This window comes from Pan troglodytes, chromosome 12 (genome assembly GCF_028858775.2).
Source record: "Pan troglodytes isolate AG18354 chromosome 12, NHGRI_mPanTro3-v2.0_pri, whole genome shotgun sequence".
In the NCBI taxonomy this organism is placed as follows: domain Eukaryota; kingdom Metazoa; phylum Chordata; class Mammalia; order Primates; family Hominidae; genus Pan; species Pan troglodytes.
This window is the reverse complement of record NC_072410.2, coordinates 94,338,003-94,358,299: the sequence shown is the minus strand read 5'-3', so window position 1 is coordinate 94,358,299 and position 20,297 is coordinate 94,338,003. Positions and strand designations below refer to the sequence as shown.

Sequence of the window (20,297 nt, the reverse complement as noted above, 5' to 3'; positions counted from 1 at the left end):
ACAAATGCCTGCTATGGCAGGCAGTATGCTAGGTCCTGGGAACATAGCAAAGAACAAGACAGGCCAGGTCCCTTCCCTCATGGAGGGTGCATTCTGCTGGGATTTGCCCTGTCAGTGTTTCTCTTTTTATTAATAAGGCTGTGATATTTGAAAACTATACTTTTTTCTAGAAATATATCACTAGTACCTTCTTCATTTTATCTCTTCCTTTTTCATCCCTTAATTAAGCTCTTCTTGTCTTTAGTATCTTGATTATAAGCAAAGCCTCTGCCCAAGGAAAGCTAAGTCAGCCCAGTTACTTGCATTAGACAATGTTTTGCATGCATGTACCCAGGTCTTATTGGAAATACACAGGAGCCCTGGCATCTAGATAATATGCCAGGTTTGGAGAGTCCAATCCAAGGTTCCTTTTACTTCTGTGAGTGGCAGGGGTGATGGAGAACACAGGCCAGTTAAACCAGTTGTTTCTTTGCCCCTGGAGAATACTCAGCCAGTGAATGAAGATTTGTGGGGGGCCTGGTATGTGTAGAACACTGGGCTAGGTGCTCCTGGGGGAAGAGTTTTGAGGGTGCTAAGATAGTAGGAACAGAAAGGCCCAGCCCCTCTCTTGCTGGGAACATAGGACCATCTCCATGCAGAAGGCATGAACAATGCAAAGCCATCATGGTGAGGTTCAATAGGAACTTCAGAAAAGCTGAAACTTGAGGCAGGAAATCCCCAGGGCATTACTGCCATAATGCAGATTACCCTGAGATATATGGTACTCTGCTTCCACCCCTCCCACAGTTCTGGTGTGTACCCTCCCTCTTCCAGTGGGGTGTCTTCCTAAAACAGGCATCAAGGGGTCCTTGTCCAAGATGGCAGGCTGCTGGTGCACACTTGCCATCACATTGGCAGAGCTCAGTCAGGTGCCAGGGACTAAATTTTCCTTGTTGAAAGAAGAGGACAAGTTGATTTACTCTCTGTTTACAGTCATTAAAAAGCTTGACCTGAAGCTGGGTGTGGTGGCATGCACCTATAATTCCAGCTGCTCGGGAAGCTGAGGCAGGAGGATTGCTTGAGGCCAGAAGTTTAAGGCTATAGTGTGCAATGATAATGCATGTGAATAACTACTGCAGTCCAGTCTGGGCAACAGAACAAGACCCTGTCTCTTAAAAAAAAAAAAAAAAAAAGCTTGCTTCTTCCTAAGACTCAGGGCCCTTTGTAGACATTGCTTCTAGCTCCTAACACAAGGGAATTGGGTCTAGCTACATCTTTAACCAGAAGGAAAAACAAACCTGTTTTATTTTTCTCAAAATCTAGGGATTTCTTTGTGGATCTATTACTCTCTAAAGTTGTGGTGGTTTTCAATTTTTTTTTTTTTCAGGGATGGTAGCACATGCCTTGCTCAGAGGTTTCTTGGCCACTGAAAGAAAAACATTAAGAAAAACATATTGCATCACTATAGGTAGCTGAAACAAAAGTTTTCCCGATACATTACTTACCCTTATTACATTGCTATGTCCTCAGATATTTTACATTCGATTTCATTTTTTTAAATGGGCTGATCATTAACCAAATCAGATTGACGGGATAATAATGGGTTGTAAACCCCCAGTTTGGAAAAATTCTCTTGGAAGGCCCACACTGCTTTAATCCACGTGGGCTCTGTGCCAGGAGCTTAGTCTAGCACCTCCTTGTGGATTCTTAGACAACAGCGAATGCTCAGCTGTGTTTTTTTGTTTTGTTTTGTTTTGTTTTTTTGAAACGGAGTCTTGCTCTGTCGCCCAGGCTGGAGTACAGTGGCGCAATCTCGGCTCACTGCAAGCTCCACCTCCCAGGTTCACGCCATTCTCCTGCCTCAGCCTCCCAAGTAGCTCGGACTACAGGCGCCCACCACCACACCTGGCTAATTTTTAGTAGAGATGGGGTTTCACCATGTTAGCCAGGATGGTCTCAATCTCCTGACCTTGTGATCCAGCCGCGTTGGCCTCCCAAAGTGCTGTGATTACAGACGTGAGCCACCGCGCCCAGCCTGAATGCTTAGCTTTTTCAGTGGCCAAGAAACCTCTGAGCAAGGCATGTGCTACCATCCCTGAAAGATGCTAATTCAGGGGCCTGTGCCTTTCCCAAAAGGAGCACCTGGGTGATTATTGCTAAAATCTGAAATGGAGAATATTTCTCATCCCCTTTTATAGGACATGTCCTCTTAGGACATTTTCTAGCAAAAGTCAGAGAACAAAAGTTTATGGACAAGTGATGGAGCCTTTGACTTCAGACGACTTTCTCCTTGTTTTCATAGCTGCTACTAGACCACATAGATAGTAGGTGCCAGTTAAGCTGCGATGCTGTAAGGGTGCCAAGAGGCTGGGCGATGTGGCTCATGCCTGTAAACGCGGCACTTTGGGAGGCCAAGGTGGGAGGATTGATTGAGCCCAAGAGTTCAAGACCAGCCTGGGCAGTATAGTGAGACCTCATCTCTATTTTTCAAAAAAATTTTTAAAAAGAGTGTCTAAGAAATGTTGCTTCCCCTACAGCCTCACAGTTGGTGAGGATTCCTTGATGCATGGATGGAACTCAGAGATTTATTCTACCTAAAAGGACATCCAGTCTATCCCATACCAAAATGCCTTCCCAAAATTCAAATGTTTTTAAGGCATTTCTCAATTTTTCTAAATGTGAAAGGAGTTAGAGGAAGGATGGTAACTCAGTTGGGCTGTGGTAGTCCTGGAGAGAAGCAGTTAAGAGATGGAGCGAGTACCTGGAGCGTGGAACCAACTTACTTCTGCCCATGCCCCATGTCCTTTCCACCCCACCTCCAGCTGGCCTGCACATGAGTGGGGACCTTGGCCTATTCAGCCCAGGCAAGTTCAATGATGCTCCTCAAAGCTGCTGGTGGCATGGGGCTGGGTAAACTCCTGACATCCTTAGTGGGACAGCAGCTCTGGCTTCTCATTGAACTTGGGGGCAGTTTGGTGAAGTTGACAAGTGTCTACATATCCAGGGACATCTGTGCTCACTTGTCCCCCACAGACCTTGGCCTTGGGTGTATTTTCTTCTTCCTTTTCTGTGTGTCTGTGTGTGCTGCCCTCTTCTAGGCTCTGGAACTAGCTGATGGCCAGCTGGACTAAGTGTGTCAGTGTCCACACACCTCTGGCATGTCCCAATACCCCCCTACAGTCCTGAGGCTTAGGCTAAGCCTTTGGCATTGGCTAAATCAGTGGTGACCCACAAGTCACATATTTTCTGAGCAGTTGAGAAAGGGAGACAACATCCTAAAACCAGAGATTCAGGAACAAAGGGCCACTCACTTCGTCTTCACTTTCTACTCAAGACAATAGAGGTTATAACAGTAATTAAAAACAATTTTTTTTTAATTGAGATGGAATCTTGCTCTTGTCCAGGCTGGAGTGCAGTGGTGCAATCATAGCTCACTGCAACCTTGAACTCTTGGGCTCAAGCAGTCCTCTTGCCTCAGCCTCCCAAGTAGCTGGGACTACAGGTGCATGCCACCATGCCTGGCTAATTTATTTTTATTTTTTATAGAGATGGAGTTGCCCAGGCTGGTTTTCAAACTCCTGGGTTCAAATAATCCTCCTTCTTTAGCCTTCCAAAGTGCTGGGATCACAGGTGTGAGCCACTGTGTCTGGCTGTGATTTTTAAATATGAGAAAAGTGGGTCAGCCAGGAGATCAGAATCTGAGGTTGGGTCATGGGAACCAGCCCTAGAGTCTTAGCTAGACCTCAGAAGTCAGGATCCCAGCCTCACACCCACAAGCATGGCCAGAAAGCAAGGATAATTTAAATATATTTGTTCCTATCAACCAAGGCAATTGTTTCTTGATATTTGTGTAAAAAATTTAAATTCTACTCTCAAGGGTATTTGTCACTCAGGCTTTAAATGCCAGCTTTGTCTGCCCAGTTTAGACCCAGCCTGCATTCCTGACTTAGTTTACCCAAAGGAAACGGCTGATTTTGTCAAACTTGGTTCCCCCTCTCTGGCTTGTATCTCTGAATTCAACATGCAGACAACAAATCTATGGTGTGCACATCCACCCAACACAACTGGCCACCCATGGGTTTGGAGATGGGGGGAACAGAAACAAACCTCTCTGTGTCATGCAAACCAGGGAACCTAGCTTCTGAGACACGGTGGGAACACGTTTCACATTTGGAGGTAGGTTTATGGTTTACATTTGTTACAAGGTACTTTTGATCTCCTGGCTTACAGCTGAGAAAGCTGAGGCCACGTTAAGGGATACACCCAAGTTCCCACAGCTGTGGTTGGTTTGGAATTCCGACCAGCACCTGGGATTCCCAGGCCCACGTTCTTCCCAGCAGACCCGAACACCGGCAATTTCTGGGCACCCACCATCATGGAAGGCTGTGTGGAGGCAGCTATGCGGCCCTGGTCTGTCAGTGTCTATGACTAGAACATGCTACCCATCATTGACTCATCTGCCTTAAGAACTCTTCCGCCTAAGTGTTAATATTTATCATTTACAGCCCGCCACTACCCCCTTTCAAAGGTGATCACAGTAAAATTTATGACAGGTGCTCTATCAGAACACAGAGGAGCATAAAAGCAGGAGGAGGTGTGATAGCCCATCCATCTGCTGGAGCAGCTCTTCCAGAGGCCTGAGTCACCTGGAGCATTCTGGCATGGGGCTGCGGCCAGGCATTTTCCTCCTGGAGCTGCTGCTGCTTCTGGGGCAAGGTAAGCGTGCCTTTTGCTCAGAGGACTACCAGTGGTTTAGCCCCGCTGGTGTCCCATGTTGCTTAGGCAATGGGTGTGTGAGAGGAGTGTGTGCTTTTGAAGAGATAAAGCACAAAGCGTACAGTTCAAGAATAAGAAGTCTGGTTTGCCTCCTGCGGAATGGGATACAGAGGCTGCCTACACAGGGTTACATGTCCCAAAGGCTGCCGGGAGCGAGGCAGATCTTGGGATAGGAGAGAAGTGCAGTCGGGTAGCAGTACCATGGTACAAAAAAAACCCTGGATTCTATTTGTTTGTGCTTTGTGGCTTTGGGCAAGTTCTTCCACCTCCCTGGACCTCGATTTTTTTCATCCTTAAAATGGAAATACTACTACTGTGCACATTTTGATCATTACTATTACCATTTATGAGCTTTGTTTTGTTTTTGAAGGACAAAGGAAGACAGATTTCCAGATGATAAATTCTAAAAGATTGCCTACATTCTTTAGTGCTGCTAAACAGAGTGCTGAGCTTTCATTGAACTGAGTGGGCAACCAGCCAGGGCTTTCCATTCCCCCCAGCATTAATGACTGTGGGTAGATTGTGCCTCTGCCACAATCCCTCTCTGCCCCTCTTCTTCCCATCATTGGCTCTCCCTTTGCTTAGGAAGGCAGAATCTTTTAAACTGAAAAGGGCCTTAAAGATCTTTCATCTTCTCCAGATGAGAGGACGGGGTCTGGAGTGAGAAGGCACTTGCCCTTGACTCCCCAGAGAGAGTGGAGGAGGCATGGGACAGAGTCCTGGGCCTGCCTAGGGTCTGAGCCCATGCTTGAGGCTTCTCTGGGGCAAGTCAGTTACCGCTGTGAGCCGTGGGGGAGAATGACGATGCTTGCTATGCCTTCTGCACAGGATGATTGTATTTCTTTGATTACTAATGAGGCCAAGGAGTGTTTTCATAGAGATTGTTTGAGTTTCTCTTTTGTGAAGTGCCTGTTGAAGTCTTTTTCCTATTGATTTTTTAGGAGTTCTCCATATGTGCTGTGTACTAGCTCTTTGGAGGTTACATATGTGACAAATATCTTGTTCCACTGTGAAGCTTGTCCTCCTACTCTATGGGGACTTTTGATGAGCAAAATTCTTAATTTTGTGTAAATAAATGTAGACCACCCAAATGAGGACAAACAGAGGCTACTTATTCAGAGCTCGCTGTAGCGAGACATAACTTATGTTTGGCCAAGATTCAAAGGCAGGCAGGGGAGTGGGAAAGCTTCACAGTGGAAAAAAGGGAAATCTTCAGATCTGCTCTGGTTGGAGGTTGTTGGTATCAGGGACCAGCTGACTAGAGGCACGGCATCTGAAGTTATCCAGTTGGGAGTGTATGTGGCTTTCTCTGAGTGGTCCTGAGTTGGAAGCAGAGCAAAAAATAGAGAAGATGGCAGTCATTAACCAAACCTGACCATTCTGGGCTGATTGCTGCAGAGGCTGCAGTTTGGTTCTCTGGCCTGGCCGATTGCAGACTGTGGCTCAGAGTTCTGTTATCATATGTGGTCCCACCGTTGTCCATTTGTATATTCTCTATTTTTTTTTTTTTTTTTGAGACAGAGTCTGGCTGTGTCACCCAGGCTGGAGTGCAGTGGCTTGGTCTCAGCTCACCGCAACCTCTGCCCTCCAGGTTCAAGCAATTCCCCTGCCTCAGCCTCCTGAGTAGCTGGGATTACAGGTGCCTGCCGCCATGGCTGGCTAATTTTTGTATTTTTAGTAGAGACGCGGTTTCACCGTGTTGGCCAGGCTGGTCTCAAACTCCTAATCTTAAGTGATCTGCCTGCCTCAGCCTCCCAAAGAGCTGGGATTACAGGTGTGAGCCACCGTGCCCGGCCTTTATTCTTAAGTATATGTATTTTAAATCTTCCTTTATGGTTTGTGCTCTTTGTATCTTAAAGAACTCCTCTCCTACCTCGAGGTCATGAAGATATCTTATATTTCCTTCTAAAAGCTTTATAAATTTACTTTTCTCGTTTAAGTCAATCACCCTACATCTGGGATTGACTTTTATGAATAGTATATGAGAGGAACCCAATGTTGTCATTATTATTTCTTTTTGAGATAGAGTCTCACTCTGTCACCTAGGCTGGAGGGCAGTGGTGCAATTATGGCTTATTGTAGCTTCAACCTCCCAGGCTCAAGTAATCCTCCCACCTCAGCCTCCCAAGTAGCTGGGGCCACACACCCACTCAGGTTATATAATCAAAATATTGTGTTCAGGCACATGCCACCATGCCTGGCTAATTTTAGTATTTTTGGTAGAGAAGGAGTTTCACCATGTTGCCCAGGCTAGTCTCGAACTCTTGGGCTCAAGCAATCCTCCTGTCTTGGCCTTCTAAAGCACTGGGATTAAAGGTATGAGCCACCACATCCAGCCCCTCATTTTTTTAAATGCAGATACCCAGTTGTCTCACTACCATTTATTGAAAAATCGGTTGTCTCCCTACCACTGTGAAGAGCTACCTCTGTTTGTACATTAAGGATTCATGCATGTTTCTATCTGTGTCAGTTCTCTCTTTTTTGCTCTATTAGTCCTTATCTATCTCAGGGCCAATAACCCATTATCTTAATTCTGTAGCTTTATATTAACTTCTGTTTTTGAGAAAAGAAGTCTTCCTATTTTTTCTTCTTCAGAAGTGCCTTGGCTTTGAATTTCCGTGTAAATTGTACTATCAGCTTGGCAATTTCCACTGGAGAAAACCTGTTGGGATTTTGATAGAGATTGCTTTGAATTCTATGAATCAAGTTGGGGAAAATAGACATCTTTACAATATTGAGTCTTTCAAGTCATGACCATGTATTTAGATCTTTAATGCCTCTCAAAGTTTTCTCTGTTGCAGGCATGGACATATTTTGTTAAATTTATTCCTAGGTTTAGATATTTTTGTTGTGTGGCAAGTGGGTTTTAAAATTTTTATTTTGAAAATGTTTGTTATTGATATATAGAAATAAAATGAATTTTGTGTTGATTTTGAACTCAACTAAACTTAAAAATTTTAGTAATTTATATATTCTTTTGGGTTTTCTATTAGGTTGGTGCAAAAGTGATTGCTGTTTTTGCCATTACTTTTAATGCTGTTTAATGCTCCCGCCAGAAGAGCTAATGCACATAGCATTGTTCCAACTGACCTTTTAAAAAATAAAATAGAGAATCCAGGCTCAAGTCTGGATTAGTTCTCTATTGCTTTGTAACAAAGCAATGGCAAAATAGCACTCACTTTTGCACCAACCTAACACACATAATCCTGCCAACAATGACGGTGTTGTTACTTCCTCTTCAATCTGTGTACCTTTATTTCTTTTTCTTATCTTACTGTGCTGGCTGGTGCCTGCACAACAGTTTTTTTTTTTTTTTTCCAAAGAGGTGATGATACCAAAGATAGTATTCTTATATTATTCCCAAGTTCAAAAGGAAAATGTTAAGCTGGACGTGGTGGCTCACACCTGTAATCCTAGCACTTTGGGAGGCCAAGGTGGGTGCATCACCCGAGGTCAGGAGTTTGAGACCAGCCTCACCAACATGGTGAAACCCTATCTCTACAAAAATACAAAAATTAGCCAGACGTGATGGCGGTTGCCTGTAATCCCAGCTGTTCAGGAGGTTGAGGCAGGAGAATTGCTTGAACCTGGGAGGTGGAGGTTGCAGTAAGCCGAGATTGCACCACCGTACTCCAGCCTGAGTGACAGAGCCAGACTCTGTCTCAAAAAAAAAAAAAAAAAAGGAAAGTGTTTAATTTCTCATCAGTAATTGTGCTGTTTGCTAATGGCTTTTTTTGTAGATAAGCTCTATGAGATTAAGAAACCTTTATTCCAAATTTGCTAAGAGATTTTTTAAAATGAGAAGTGGATGTTGAAATTCATCTAATGCTTTTTCCGTATTTATTGAGATGATTGTGTGACTTACTCCTTTTATCTGCTAATGTTGTGAATTAAATAAATTGACTTTTTATTATTTTGTTCATTTCTTCAGTCATTGCTTATTAGATTTATCAGAGACCACACGTTGCATTTATTTGTCCTGTCTCTTTAATCTCTTTTCATCAAGAATAGTTCTCTTGGCTTTTTGTTTGTTTCTTTTGTGTCAATGAACATCTTCAGCTGGTTTTTGTGTATGAACAACAAACAGTGATGTTCATGAATCCCCTAGTTGGTGATGCCAAATTTGATAATTTGGTGAAGGTGTGGCTGCCTGACTTTTTTCCCTTGTGAAGGTACCTTCCCCATGTGGTTTATAAATTATCCATAGGGAGATACTGTGAGACTGTGTGATTACCCTTTTTCCCAGTGATTTTTAGCATCCATTGATACTTCTTGCCTAAATTTTTACCATGGTGATTGGAAGATGGTGATTTTTCTATCATTCCTTCTTCCTTCTGCTATTGTCGGTTGGGTTTCCGCCATAAAAAAGAGATTCCCTTTTTTCCCCCACTTAAAAAAATATTTAACTGAACTCCCCACTCCTTTTTGTCTTGTCTTTTTCATATGAAATTCATCTATGGGGGGCTAAGCAGGGAGGATAGCTTGAACCCAGGAGTTGGAGACCAGCTTGGGCAATATAGTGAGACCCTGTCTCAAAAGAAAAGAAAAGAAAAGAAATTCACTTATGGACTCTTATTAATCTGTGTGTTGTAATCCAGGCCTGTTATTTTTCATTTTGATGCCAAAGTTATTACAGATTTGGCCAGTGAGAGCCTCTTCAAGGTAACTTCTGTGGCCCTATCAATTTTTAAGCACTTTTAAACTTCATGGTACAAGATTTTTCCCGCTAACCTTGTATTTCCTCTATCCCAAACCTGGAATCAGCTGTTTCTTCAAGGCTTCCATTGGTAGGGGAGTGTTATTTAGAAACCAAGGTCCAGGTGCTAGGAATGTTTGTTGATGCTGAAGTGTTATTGTCTAGGCCTTTCAGTGACAAAACTAAGAAATGTAGTTTTCTTTTTTAAAAACACCCAATAAATGTATAAAGTTATCTTTAATTTAGGTAGAATTATACTTTTTCATCTCCTTCTTTCATTCCATATTTGTATTGTCCTTCACCCACAGTGCAAATCTGGGTTACAGACACATCAATGAATTTACTCACTTACTGAATCCTACAATACATACAACACAGTACTGGAATTGCTATGACAACACCACCACCAACAAATGAAGTTCAAAATTCCTTTGCCATACTTCCGTCCTTTAGAATATATCTCACTCAGGGTGTATAATCAAAATATTGTGTTCAAAATCACTTGAATTTTTTTTGGTTCTCTCTGTGTAATTATATAACCTAGTTGGCATACAGTTAAGTGTGTCTGTATTTAATTTTGTGTTTCTTCAGTTCTTGCTGTTTACTAAGTTATTTCAATATATAAAACATTAACATGGTTCAAAAGTCGAAACTATATGAAAAGATGTACTCAGAGAGGTCCCATCCCCTTCCCCTACCCTTTCTATCCCATTTCTGTCATTCCTGTAGGTAACCAATTTTATTAGTTTAATATCCTTTTTCTTTTTGAGAAAATATATTCTTATTTTCCTTTATTCTTGCACAAGATAACCTACTATACATGTTGTTTGCATTTTGATTTTTTTACTTAATTATATGTCCTGAAAATTGTACTACGTCGGTTCAGAGATCTTTATTTTTTTCCAACTGCAGAATATTCCAGTATGTACCGTATATTCCACCAGCCTCCCAACATGGCCATTAGGTGGTTTCCAATATTTTGCTATTACAAATACTACTGTCATGAACAGTCACATGCATGTATCTTTTTCAAGTTCAGCTTATGCTAGGCTATACATCTAACTTAGGATAAATTCCTGGAACTGGGATTTCTGGGTCAGAGGGTGAACACACATATAGATTTGTTAGGTATTAGCAAATTTCCCTCCATAAGGATTGTACCAATTTGCATTCCTACCAGCAATATATATGAAATTGCTTATTTTTTCATAGCTTGACAATAAAGCTATATTGACAATAAAGCATGCAGTCAAGACTTAGAATTTTTGCAAATGTCATAGGTAAGAAACATTTTAGTTTATCTTATTACAATGTAATTTGATTATGTTTTCATATTTTTAAGGACCGTGTGGTCTCAAGGTTACAAAAAGCAATGGGAAATGAATATTTTCCTATTCAGTTAGATGATAGCCTTTGGGAATCATACATACATACATAACATGTATATGTGTGTGTTCATATTAAGGAAATAACCATAAATTTCTACATCCTTGAGTTTTAATTCATCAGAAATTCATATTAAATTTTGTTAAAGGCCTTTTCAGCATGTATAGAAATAATCATATGATTATTTACTCTTAGATCTATTATGTTGAGTTATATTAATAGACTTGCTAATACTGAATGATCCATTGGGATCGTATACCCATTGCTGGCATAAAATCAAGTTGATCATGGTGTATCTCTTTCCTTATATTGCTAGGCTTAGTTTGCTAACAATTGTTTCAGGTTATTTTTCTTATATGCCCATGAATGGGAGTGAGTTATAAGTTTCTTTTTTCTCTCTGCCCTTGCTGGATTTGGGTACCAATGTTTTACAGTCTCATAAAATATATTTTGGAGTGTTCCTATTTTTCTGTTTTCTGGAATAGTTTGTAATAATAATGGATTTTTTTTCCTTTTAATGTTTGGTAGAACTTGCCAATGAAGCCATCTGGTCTTGGAATATTATTTTTTGGTAGATTTCTGACTACCGCTTCAATTTCTTTAGCACTTATAGAATTAGTCATATTTTCTTTTTCTTAAATCCACTTTGGAAAGTTTTTTTTTCTAGGAATGTGTCCATTTCGAGTAAATTTGCTAGTGGTTTGGCATAAAATTTGTGTATGGTTTTCTGTTATCCCTTCAATACCTGTAGCTTCTGTAGTCATGTCCTTCTTTTTGTTTCTGGTACTGATTATTTATGATTTATCTTACCAGAGGTTTGTCTACTTTATTATTTTTTTCAAACCAATTTTTTATTTTTATTTTTTATTTTTTGAGAAAGGTCTAACTCTGCTGTCCAGGTTGGAGTGCAGTGGCCTGATCACAGCTCACTGCTGCCTCGACCTCTGGGCCTCAAGAGTTGCTCTCTCTCCAGGCTCCCAAGTAGCTGGGACCACAGGTGCATACTACCACACCTGTTAATTAAAAAAAAAAATTTGTAGGGAGGGAGTCTCACTATCTTTCCCAGGCTGGTCTTGAACTCCTAGGCTCAAGCTATCCTCCAACAGCCTCTCAAAGTGTTGGGATTACAGGCATGAGCCACCATATCTGGCTTTTATTGATCTTCTATGTCACCGTTCTCTATTGAGGCATAGCAAACTACCCCAAATCTCAGTGACTTACAGTAGCAACCACTTCATTTACTCACAGTTCTGTGAACCTGCAGCTTGGGAAGACTTCAGCAGAAACATCTCATCCCTGTTCCACATAGTATCATCTGGGATTGACTTGGTGGGTCCCAAATGAGATGTCTGGGGACTTGGTACTGGGACCTGGGTGTCTTCATGTTCCCCTACTTGGCCTTTGTTTCTGTATGCGCAGTCTGGACTTCTTTACGTGGGGACCCAAGGTCCCAAAAGAGCACAAACAGAAGCCACAAAGCCTTCTAATGTCCGGTCCCCAAAGTCATTTCTGCTGCTTCTATGAGTCAATGCAAGTTTCTGTAGTAGCCTGGATTCAAGGTGAAGGAAATAGACGTTGCCTCTTGATGGGAAGAATGGCAAAAGTCACATTGCAAAAGGGCATACAGGATGAGACGAAATGCTGTGGCCATCTTTGGAAAAATATACCATCGTCTATATTGTATGTTTGTTTTCCAGTTCATTCATTTATGTAAATTTATCTTGCTTGGCCTTTTTAGCACATCCTGAATCTGTGGCTTGATTACTTCCATCAGTTTTGAAAAATTCTCAACCAGTATCTCTTGAAATGTTGCCTCTACTTGATTATTTCTGCCTTTTCCTTCTGGAATGCCAGCACAACGTTTGGCCTGCTCACTCCATGTACCGTGTCTCTTAACCTCTCTACCAACTTTACCATCTTCTTGTCTTTCTATACTGCATTCTAAGTAATTTATTATGATACATCTTCTAGCTTATTCAGTCTCCTTCAGTTGCGTCTAATTTTCTGTTAAACCTGATCATTGAAGATTTTGAAAATTGGTGATTTTATTTTTCAAATTTAACTTACATTTGGTTTCTTACCAAATTGGTAATTAAATAACTTTGGATTCCCATAAAAACTTCAAGTTTGTCTTATTTTAAAAAACATAGTCATTTTAAGGGCCAGGCGCAGTGGCTCACGTCTGTTATCCCAGCACTTTGGGAGGCTGAGGCAGGCAGATCACTTGAGGTCAGGAGTTCGAGACCAGCCTGGCCAACATGGTGAAACCCCATCTCTACTGAAAATACAAAAATTAGCTGGGTATGGTGGTGTGTGCCTGTAGTCCCGATACTCAGGAGGCTGAGGCAGGAGAATTACTTGAACCTGGGAGGTGGAGGTTGCAGTGAGCCGAGATTGGGCCACTACATTCCAGCCTGGGCAACAGAGTGAGACTCAGTCTCAAAAAAACAAAACAACAACAACAACAACAACAAAAATTCATTTTGAAATTTTACAATTTTGATGATTTTAGTATCCAAAGTCTTTGTGATCTGTTTCTTTTGTTCTCCTGCTGATTCTTGCTCATATGTACCTAATTTCTTTATGTACTATACCTGGTTATCTTTTATTGCATGCTGCTCAGACTCCTTGAAAATGTACTTATGAGATTCTTTGAGGCCTAGGATGAAGGTGAATGTCTTCAGAGAAGATATAAGTGTTCATTCTATTGGGCACTGGGGATGTTATCACATTTGAGGATCACTTCAAACTAAATTCATGGTGTGAGGCTCCCTGGAAAAACCAGGCTCTATGATAAGCACAGTTCATGTATAACAGCCTTCCTTTAAGATGGCCTGTGCTATTTTTCCCATTTTACAGATGAGAAAACTGAGAAGCTAGGTAACTTATCCAAAATCATCCAGCTAATTAGTACAGGAAGCTGAGGTCAGTCCTGGGCTTGGATCCAGGGCCAGCACCTTTCGCTACCTTACAATATAATAGAGCTCGAGGGAAGAACCAAAATTAGACTTTTATTTAAACTTTTAAATGGACTCAACAAACAATACATATGAAAACAGATTCCTGCTTTGAATGTTTTGGCTTATAAAACTGAAATATCATTAACTCAACTGCAGTCGGCAAAAGCAAGTTGGCAAGAAATCATTGTATCTAATAAAATACCATTTTTGCTAGAATTTTATTTTCCTCGAATGGGTCAGAAGTTCCCAGAAGATTGTCATGCCTGTGGGAAAAACTTGTTGCCTTGGTAACGTACCCATGACAGGCCTGTCAATGCAAAACCAACGGTGGGAGCTGGGTGAACTCATTGAGTGAGAAAAGGATACCTTTTCATTACTAAAACAAGCTAGGTAACATTTGTTTTGCAAGAGCCCAGGGTTCTTCCTGAAGGTTGGCTTTCCTTCCCTTCCTGCAGGAAGTTTTCCCAAGCCTTCTAGAAATACAGTCTTTCTAAATAAGAGTAGAAAGGGATATTTGAGAACTTTTGGTGGCCTGAGTCCTTCAAATTATTGATGCAAGATCAGGGAGAACCTGCTTGGGTCACACACCTAGTTGGTGGCATAGCCATCTCCGAATCTCTGGTGTTAGACTCTACATCCCAATGCCTCCAACCCCATCCCCAACCCTCACTTCAACTCACACACTTGTCTCCAAATGTCTGCTTTGGACACTTGAGCACAGGTATGGGGTTTTCTCTAGAGGCTCAGAAGTTCTACTTTCCTGGGATGTCATCTGTGCCTTGTAGATTTCTAGGACTTTATTGTCAATCATCATTTTCATCAAGTTGCATTTTTGTTACTGTCAATTAACTGAGCACCCTTCTAAAAACCCAAGTTGGGCTGTGCCTGGCTGGTAGTTACTAAATCAAATGTTAAGGAACCCTCTGGGGAGAGAGAAAGGAGCCGCATAAAATCACTGGAGAAGAATTAAGCACCAAAATAGGTGCAAGCAGCTGTAATAAAAGCAACAGGATTCAGAGAGCTGAGAGATGAATGTGGGCTGGAGGAATCTCATGTGGGAGGTGAAACTCAATTGCTCACTGAAGGGTGAGTGGGACTGAGATAAACACCAAGGAGCAGAGAGGGCAGGCAAGGGGAGGGCATGGCAATGATGGGTTTGAGGAACAGGAGCAGGCTGGCTGAACTGGAGTGTGGGGTTGGTGTAGGGCAAAATGAGGAGTTAAGGTAGGACAATTAAACCCCGGTGCAAGGAGAGTGGAGATTTTTCAGAGTGCCTTTTAGCTTAAAGAGACTTCTAAAATGATTGAATCCAAATCTTTTATTTTACATTTACAAAAACTAAACTGGTGGAGTGACCGGCCTAAGGTCATGCAGCAAGCGTGGAATTTTAATTTGCTGTAGTGGGAAATGGGGAACTATAGAAAGTTCTTTAGCAGGGGAGTGGCATGACGCAAGTGGTATTTTGGGCAAGATGAGTCCTCCAGCTCCAGACATAAAAGGTCATGAGTCAAAAGAGGCACCACCTTGGTGAACAGAGCCCTGGATCATAGGAAGGGGCCCAGCAGGGATTTGGCTGGGCTCTGGGAAGGGTAAGTGCTTTTCTTCAAGCCTTAGGCCACCATTTCCTTTTGCATTATTGCATCTCTGAGAATGAGGGGTCCTAAGCCTCCCTTCCTTCACACCACAACTTCCCAGTTGTCTCTGGGAGGAGACCTTCCTGACGGTCTCCCTTCCTGAGACTCCCTTCTTGTTGGGGCTTACTGATCAACACACCTGCCGCCATCCAGCTTTGAGGAATCCCTGGTCCCGTTTAAAGTTCTGGCCAATGGTGGCTGAGGTGAAGCTAGAGCTGCTGCTGATTGTGGAAGATATTAGTATAGGAGGAGTCAGGGCTCTGGAACCTGCCATCGTCAAGGTCTGCTTGTTCGTCTTCACCATGGGACTGTCTTCTACAGGTTGCTCCTTCCTGGCTCTGGGTTGGCCTCAGCTGTCCCTGTCTTAGTCTGTAGTGTGCTGCTATAATACCACAGACTGGGTCATTTATAATGAACAGAAATTTATAGTCTCATGGTTCTGGAGGCTGGGAAGTCCAAGATTGAGGGGCTGGCATCTGGTGAGGGCCCTCTTGCTGTGCCATCCCATGACAGAAGGCAAAATGGCAAATGAGGGTACGACAGAGACAAAAGGGGCCAAACTCATCCTTTTATAACAAAACCACTCCCACAATAATGACATTAATCCATCTGTGAGGGCAGAACCTAGTCACCTGTTATAGGTCACACCTCCTACCACTGCTACATTGGAGATCAAGTTTCCAACATATGAATTTCGGGGGACACATCCAAACCACAGCAATCCCATGAGGAAGTTGAAGAAAATGTGATGCAAAAGTAAGGCATCCCCTTGTCTGAGGCCAAGGGCAAAACTACAAATAAACTTTGAATATGTAATTTCCTTTTGGGACTGCTTTCCTCCTTTGGGGCACAGGGTGTATGATATTGGATATCTGTGGGCATCAGAGGATGGAGACAGGAGGGTGCACTGGTCTCTGCCTGGAATGAGGTCTGTAATTGGTGGTGTGGTCTCTCTGGGACCATCAGTACAGGACAGAGTATTTAATTATGGTTTGAGACTTTTCAAGCCATCTCGAATGTTTTTTGTAATCAGACTAGAGGTTGTGTCTACCCAAAGGTTGTGACATTGTTGATCCTAAATCATTCTTTGGCCAGCATTCCTGATGGTAAATCTAGAGTGACTAATGGTAATAAGGACAGCTGGAAATACTGATCTACAGACAGGGCAAAACAATAGATTTCTTCTGGAAATTTGGGATAGAAGACAACACATGTAACAAGTCTTTCTATAACCTTCTTTCAAAAAGACTTTGGTCTCAGGGAAAGCGTACTTGACTAGGTTAAGGAGAATCCAGTTCTACACATGGCTCTGTTAGTACCTTGCTGAATAGCCTTTGGCAGGTTTGCTAGCCTCTCTGGATCTAGTAAACAAGATGATCTTGAAGGCCTGCTCACCTCATCTCCTCTAGAATTCTGAGACATACATTCAGAGGTCAACCCAGCTACCTCAGAAGGGTTCTCTGCTCCCCATTCTCACCTTCCACTGGTGGCAGCACGTGAGTGGCCAAGCACCACACTGACAGGACGCTGTGCTAACATCCTATACGCCTTAGAGCACCTGGAATTTTAATGGAGCAGTCAGCCAGGCATGACTCATGGTTTTCTGACTCAGCACCCACAGCTAGTCACATGCAGCACCTGCTCACAGGTCCATGCAGCATCCTACAGTCCCTATAGGTCACATAGGGTGACAGCTTACAGCCACCTTGTGCAGTGCAGCACATAGTCACCCACAGGACCTGCTTATCATTCAAAACCATGCAGGAGATGACACTGGCTGACTTGGGCCCTCCCCTTCCAAGCTCACCAGCACAGCTCAGTGCTTAGTGGAGAGCAGTGTGGTCCACACCCTTGCTGGTGTGGTCTGCATGCACTTATGGCCCTCTGAGCCTGTAAAAATGCCAAAAGGGTCATAAACCCTGCCCCTAAGGTCACAGTGAGAGCATTACAACTTTTCAAAGAGCCCAAGAATTTAATGTGCACTGAAGAGTGACCTCAGTGCCACATGAGTTGGCCTTGAAAGTCCTCCCTGATGCCTAGGAGGTGCTTCTTCCTTTCATCCAGGGAGACAAGTCACCTCTTCCCTGTGTATGGCCCTCTCTCACTTACACAACCCTTTCCAGTTCTTTGATCCTCATAACAACCTCATGAAGAAGACAGGGAAGCTAGTCCTATTTGCATTTTATAGATGAGGAAGTCAATGTTCAGATAGATTAGATGCTTAATCAAGGTCATGAAATGGCTGTATTCCCTCAAGGAAGGGACAGGGGCTAGAAAATTGCACTCCAGACACATCATAAGTATACGAACATCAAGGAAATCTATAAATTAAGAGAGCATGCCATGCTTTAATTTTGCTTTTGAAATCACCCCACCCATATGTGGCCAGCTGTTGGACTAACACACATTGGATTTCCTTGTAGAGTCAGGCTCTTAACCTTGGAAGCACGTGAACATTACTGGAGGGGCTTTTAAAAACTCTGGTGCCCAGCATACCCATGCCCCACCAGGCCAGTCAAATCTGAGTCTCTGCATTTGGGGGCTAGGTAGCAGGTGATGGGCTGAGAGCCACTACTTTAGAAGGTAAACCCCTAAGGGAGAAGCACATGTGGTTTTACCTTGTCAAAGCCTGATGTCTCCATGGTGCTTTGTTGGTTCCAGACCCCAGTGGTCACAGCCCTGTCCAACTTGGATGACTGATCTCGGCCAAACCTGTTTCTCAGAGCATACACAAGTGTTTTTTTTCTTGCATTCCCATCAGAATAGAAAAGTGCTTGTTTTTTTCCCCTGACTGCCCTGACTCTGGTGGGAATTTTTCAGAGAGTTCAAAGCCCTTCATATATCCATGGGCTTGATGTCAAAACAACCTTTCAAAAGGGGAAAGTTCCCTTGGGATTCCATGATTGGGGGTTGATGATGCCACAGTGCTTCAATAATTTCTTCCACAGCACCTTGGGGTACTGTGGGAACAGGCACTGTACCTGGTGAAAGCAGAGAAGTAGATTGAGGGCCCACGTCGCTCCAAGGGTTAGTGGGGCCAGAAGTGAGAGGCACCAAGTTTCCCTTTGAATCTTCAGGTCTGGACGCTTAACATTTAGATCCCAGGAACGCTTTATTGTGACACCCCAGAGCAGTTATCATGGATGACTCACATCATCAAGGTAAAAACATGAACTCCTGAGCATTTAGTTATGTGAAGAAATCCCAGAATATTGAGGCTGAAAGGATCTAAAAGATGGTCTATGCTGAAATTATAACTAACAATTACTGAGTTCTTTCCATGAGTCAGACACTGTGCTGGATGTTTACATGCATTTAGTCCTCATGCAACTCCATGGGGCAGGTATTATCAACCTCACCTTATAGGTGAAGAAAGTAAGGCTTGGAGAAGTTGATCAGACTAAGGATTTCTAAGCTCTTAACCTCTGCTTGCTGTATGTGCCACATGTTCACGATCACCACTCTCTGCTTGGACCAGTGCCCTGGCAGCCCATTCTTGTTTGGGTAGCTCCAGCTATTCTGCCAAGGGGCAACTTGCTTCCACTGGTCTAGTCCTGGTTTGAGAGCCACATGGAACAAGGCCAGCCCACTTGGCATCCAACCTATCAGATCCTGAAGGAAGTTCTCATACACCCTCCTCAGCTTCTGTTTAAATAAAATATCTATGTTTCAATTCACCCTACCTTTTTTGTGTTCTTTACTCCTGATTTTTTTTTCTTTTTTCTTTTTCTCTCTTTTTTTTTTTTTTGAGATGGAGTCTCACTTTACCACCCAGGCTGGAGTGCAATGATGTGATCACGGCTCACTGAAACCTCAAACTCCTGGGCTCAAGTGATCCTCCTGAGTAGCTGGGACTATAGGCATGCACCACCACACTCAGATAATTGTGTGTGTGTGTGTGTGTGTGTGTGTGTGTGTGTGTGTGTGTGTGTGTTTTGTAGAGACAGGGTTTCACCATGTTGCTTAGGCTGGTCTTGAATTCCTGGGCTGGAGTAATCCTTCCACCTTGGTCTCTCAAAGCATTGAGATTACAAGCATGAGCCACTGTGCCTGGCCTTCCCCTGATATCTTGCCTCCTTTAGGATTAAGTATTTTTATTGTTTAGGTTTCACCACCTCATCCTGCCCAACACTAGCTTGTGGATTATACAATTTTTATCATCATTTTGGTGTTTAAAGTGATAACATGCACCCTTGACTTATTAAAGTCTAATATAAATCAGTACTTTTACCACTTGATAAGGGGAAAATCTTATAACAGTTTAACTCCATTTATTCCATCCAAATCTGCCCACAAAGCAATTTGTTTCATGTCTTTTAAACTCCAAAATATATTATTTTTATTTATATTAGGGTTGGCAAACTTTTTCTGAAAAGGTTGTAAATATTTGAGATTTTATGAGTCACATATATTTTCTATCACATTCTTTGTGTTTTTTTTCTAATGACACTTTAAAAATTTAAGAATGATTCTTGTCTAGAGGGACATATAAAAATAGGCTGTGGGCAGATTTGACTTATGGGTCATAGTTGGCTGGTCTCCAGTTTGTACAGTAAATATTATTTTAGGTTTACCTACATATTTATTATTTCTGTACTTCATTCCTTTTTACATCACCAACGTCCCAACTGGGATCATTTTCCTTTTCCACTGCCTTTTGCCTTCCATTGTTGCTGATGAGAAGTCAGGCTGATCTTAATATTGGTCTCCTGTACTCGAAGAGTTTTACTCCTGCTGCTTTCAAAATTTTTTCTTTGGTTTTAGAACTACACCTAGATACATAGACTATTATAGTTGATGTGTCTAAGTAAGATTCTCTGTGCTTATCCTACTTAACGTTCTTTCAGCTTGTTGAATCTGTGGTTT

The 20,297-nt window shown here is 42.4% G+C and overlaps 1 protein-coding gene across 1 annotated transcript in view; it reads left to right on the top strand.

Moving 5' to 3' along the window:
• PLB1 (phospholipase B1) overlaps positions 1-20,297 on the top strand; it is a 173,614-nt gene that overhangs the window by 21,808 nt on the left and 131,509 nt on the right. The window contains exon 3 of the mRNA XM_515372.8: positions 4,533-4,695. Within this exon, the coding sequence (XP_515372.5) occupies positions 4,533-4,695 (163 nt within the window). The remainder of the gene's footprint in view (positions 1-4,532; positions 4,696-20,297) is intronic.